At 35.6% G+C, this 4169-nt stretch overlaps 1 protein-coding gene and 1 pseudogene across 1 annotated transcript; one reads left to right on the top strand and one right to left on the bottom strand.

The window, feature by feature from the left end:
• Window positions 1-1248: 1248 nt before the first annotated feature.
• On the top strand, window positions 1249-2004 carry LOC128869870 (putative nuclease HARBI1; annotated as a pseudogene).
• Window positions 2005-2062: 58 nt separating this feature from the next.
• LOC128869869 (uncharacterized) lies at window positions 2063-3549 on the bottom strand. The gene is made up of 4 exons (XM_054112473.1): window positions 3482-3549; window positions 3210-3411; window positions 2786-3151; window positions 2063-2068 (listed from the first exon to the last, which is right to left on the bottom strand). The coding sequence occupies exons 1-4, from the start codon at window positions 3547-3549 to the stop codon at window positions 2063-2065; spliced, it is 642 nt and encodes a 213-aa protein (XP_053968448.1).
• Between the last annotated feature and the right edge of the window lie 620 nt (window positions 3550-4169).

Genomic DNA, 4169 nt, shown 5'->3' with positions numbered 1-4169 from the left:
GTATCGTCTGCAAACGTGGCTGTGGTGAACCTCTGATTGTTGGTTAAATCGCTAGTAAAAAGTAGGTAAAGGATGGACCCCAGTACAATACATTTCAGTGGTTCGACGGCATCAATCAAAATGTTTCTGACATTACTATCCTCCCCTTCCCAAAAAAAAAAAACAAAAAACTCTGCCCTGTGAAATGCAAGCTTTCATTCTTTGGAGATTCGAAAAAAGCGATCTGTCACAATTTTGTAGGTTGTGATAATGTGTTGGTAGTAATGCATGTAATCTTATTGAGAATGCTACCGTGGCATACTTTGTCGACAGCTTTAGACACGTCAAGGAAGATAGTGGAGCATACCTGGGCCCTTACTCTGTAATGCGATGCGAAAAGCAATGCGATGGGAAAATAAATTGCGTTACGAAGGGTAGTCGGTACTCTGTAGCGCTATCGCATCGCTGAAAGTGTTGCTCTTTTTATTATTCACTTATTTTTCGCTTTAGTATGCATCACTGACCGAAATGTCAAAGAAAGCGACCAAAACAAACGAGCGATTGGAAGTAAAGTACCTATATTTAAATAATATAAAGTAATGGATTCTGTAGCTTTATGGGACGAATCATCTGAGGAAAGGATTTATCGGAGATTTATAAGAGATAACTCCAACGTTATGAGTCTCAGCGATCAAAGGTAAGTTAAACTTTAAAGAATTACTCATGCTTTATTCATCAGTTTGTTCTATTCATCAGTTTTGTGCAGAATTTTCGGCTTAGTAAGGAAGCCTTTATGTATGTGCTAAATAGCATAAAGGGTGAGATGAAATCTCCAACGAGAGCAACGGCTATCCCTGACATCATAAAAGTTGCAACAACCCTAAATTTTCTTGCTCAGGGTGCGTATCAGCATTTAATTGGCCAAGACCATCGCGCGGGGCTAGCACAGCAAACCGTTTCCAGTTGCCTTTGGGAAGTTTGCAGTGCAATTGAAAAGGTATTGTGTCCAAAACATATCGTTTTTTCGATGAGCAGTGAAGAGAAACAGGATGCCAACCGTAGCTTTTACGAAACATGCGGAATTCCGGGTGTGGTAGGAGCAGTGGATGGAATGCACATCCAAATGATAAGGCCATCAAATGACGAGCATTTATTTTTTAACCGAAAGCTTAAGCACAGCATAAATGCAATGGTGGTAAGAGTGTTTCAATTAAATAAGAATATTTTCATTAAACATTTTTTGTTCTACTTTAGATATGTGATCACAAAATGCAAATTAGAGCCGTGAATGGTAGGTGATTTGGAGGTGCATCGCATGATTCGCACATATGGAACTTGTCCGGTGAGCGCGAATATTTAAAAACTGCCTATGAAAACGGTGACTCTGGCCAACGAATTCTTGGTAAGCTTTTTAATATACTTCGAGTATATGACCTTAATGTAGTGGTCCGTATACTCGTATTAATATTATCTTATATAGTATATAACATACATATGTATAATTGTTAATACACATATATATGTATATGTATATGCATTTTCATGTAATAAATGCTTATGAACATGCATATGCACATATTAATTTATTGTTATTCAACTAAAAATACCTTTATATTTTTGTTATCTGCAGGTGACTCAGGATATCCGTTGGAACCATGGCTCCTTACTCCATACAGGAATTCTACGGAGGATTCAGACGAACATTTTTTTAATCAAAAACATTCAAAGGGAAGGTCGTTAATTGAGAGAGTTTTTGGCGTTTTGAAAGGCCGATTTCGTTGCCTTCTAGCTTTAAGGGAGTTGCACTATGCTCCAGAAAAGGTTGTGCAAATACTAAATGTTTGTTGTGCTCTGCATAATATATGTATAATGTTCAAAGTTCATCCTCCCAGTTTAGAAATCGAACCGGAACAAGTGAACATGGTAAATATAGAAAATGTAGAAAATCTGAGTTTTGGAAATATAGCTAGACGTGTAAGAGACCAAATAAAAAATGATATGATTGCCACTCGAAATTCTGTATGAAAAATTTGTTTAAATGAAATTGTTTTTTAGTAAATATGAATTCAGTCTTTTATTTATGTTAGGTCTACAAAGTGTGTACATAGGTATATTAAAACTAATAGTAATAGTGTGCAAATTACATACAATGTATACATTTTTTAAGCTATAATACTTCGGTAAGGCACTGTGCATGGACAGGTACATCAAAACTAAGTCACACTTGTGTGTGTAGGCACATACGTACATAAGTAAAAAATTAAAAGAAAATTCCATGTTTCTCTAAACAAAATAAAAATAAAAATTAATTCACTTGTATGTGCAGGTACATACGTACATAAGTAAAAAATTAAAAGAAAATTCCATGTTTCTCTAAACAAAATAAAAATAAAAATTAATTCACTTGTATGTGCAGGTACATACGTACATAAGTAAAAAATTAAAAGAAAATTCCATGTTTCTCTAAACAAAATAAAAATAAAAATTAATTCACTTGTATGTGCAGGTACATACGTACATAAGTAAAAAAATAAAAGGAAGTTCCATGTTTCTCATGTGTCTTATTTGTCTGCAACTCCAACATTTGTTTTTGAATTTCTAATTTGCTAAGTTTTAACTTAAAATTATCACAGTCCATTTTTTGACTATGGACGAACTGCTCTTTTGCTAAATTTAGCTTTTGTTTTTCTATTTTATATACCATTTTATATGCCCTTTCCATGGTTTTGGAAATATTTTTTAAGGAATCATTAATCTCAGTCAGTATTTCTGTTGAATTTTTTTGGTACATAATTTGATTATCCACCTGCTTTTCTAGTAAGCTTTGCTTATTGCGTGGAGTGAGTACCGAACGGCTGCAGGAAGGTTTCTCAGTCACCTGTTCGGGCACATCGACTGAATCGCTGTCATTCTCCTCTTCGGGCATATCGACTAAATCGCTATCATTAAAAGCTGCTCCTAAACTTTTAGTTGGTACATCCGTCTGACGCGCACCAAACTCCCGCGTGCTACCTATCCCGCCCACAGATTTATTTATCGAAAGCAACTCGCTTACTCGCTGCTCTAATTCATTCAGTGAGGAATAAACAGACGGACCGCCCCCTGTACCGGCAATGTTGGTTCTGTTCCGACGCATTTTGGCTTTCAAATGAAGTTTGTAGTCAGCCCAAACCTGAAAATTATAATAACCCCACTATAGAAATAAAAAGTACACATGTCACTAAAGTTACTTTTCTCCAGCCGGCCATATCACGCATCGGTGGTCCAGCAGCATTTAGTTGGGAAGTTACTCTCTTCCATAAATTGTCGATTGTTGTTTTTGCGTTGGGCGTCTTCATTAGTCCCTTTGCCAAATCCGGATGGGTTGTCATGAAGTCCACTAGGATTTGGAATTGTTTCTTTTGTGTTTGCTTGTTGGTCTTTGGAGTTGTCCTATATATTTTTCCAAAAAGGTACAATGAATTAATATTTCAAATTTATAAAATTATCAATTAATACTTACATATTTGGAAATTGCGTATGGCTATTACTTTTAGCAAGAAAAATGCGATAGTGACAGCTGTTTGACATTCACTTTCGCAATACAGAGTGCTGCCGATGCGAAAAGGGAGAAAAACTTGCGAAAGCGCAAAATGTGAATGCGAATGTCAAAATACCGAGTACCGATTCTGCGATTTCGTGAATTTTTTCTTTCGCATCGCATTACAGAGTAAGGGCCCTGTTTTTCTTTGAACACGTTTGCAATAAATCGAGCTTATCCACGGACTTAGTCGATGGTTGAATGCTTTACGCGAAAACCAAATTGGTGCGTAGGAATTATATTTATTCGTTCAATTACGTAATTTAGACGCTTGACAGATCATTTTTCCATTAATTTTGAAATAATAGGTAAGAGAGATATGGGTCTGAATGATGTTACATCGTGTGCTGGTTTTCCTCTGCTGTTTTCCAGTACATAAGAATGTATTTTAATTTAAAAGTGGCATTCATAATTTTTGTTATCCTTGATATAATAAATTGAACGAGTTGCTTTAGGATTTCACTTGAGATTAGATCGAAACCAGGCGACTTTTTTAATTTAAGCTTTTCAATTCAATTCATTTACTTCGAGCATTCGTTGTTAGATGGATTTTAACGTTATTATTAGGATGGAAAGAGGAAAGTCCTAATTCGGATATACTTAATGTTCT

The sequence above is a fragment of the Anastrepha ludens genome, chromosome X (genome assembly GCF_028408465.1).
Source record: "Anastrepha ludens isolate Willacy chromosome X, idAnaLude1.1, whole genome shotgun sequence".
Taxonomy (NCBI): Eukaryota; Metazoa; Arthropoda; class Insecta; order Diptera; family Tephritidae; genus Anastrepha; species Anastrepha ludens.
This window is presented reverse-complemented; position numbering and strand designations above follow the sequence as displayed.

Bases quoted from the DNA above. Each gene is read 5' to 3' on its own strand.
- LOC128869869 (XM_054112473.1), bottom strand. From the start codon at position 3,549: ATGTCAAACAGCTGTCACTATCGCATTTTTCTTGCTAAAAGTAATAGC. The intron at 3,412-3,481 runs GTAAGTATTAAT...AAAAATATATAG, and splicing joins CATACGCAATTTCCAAATAT to GACAACTCCAAAGACCAACA. The intron at 3,152-3,209 runs GTAACTTTAGTG...TATAATTTTCAG, and splicing joins ATATGGCCGGCTGGAGAAAA to GTTTGGGCTGACTACAAACT.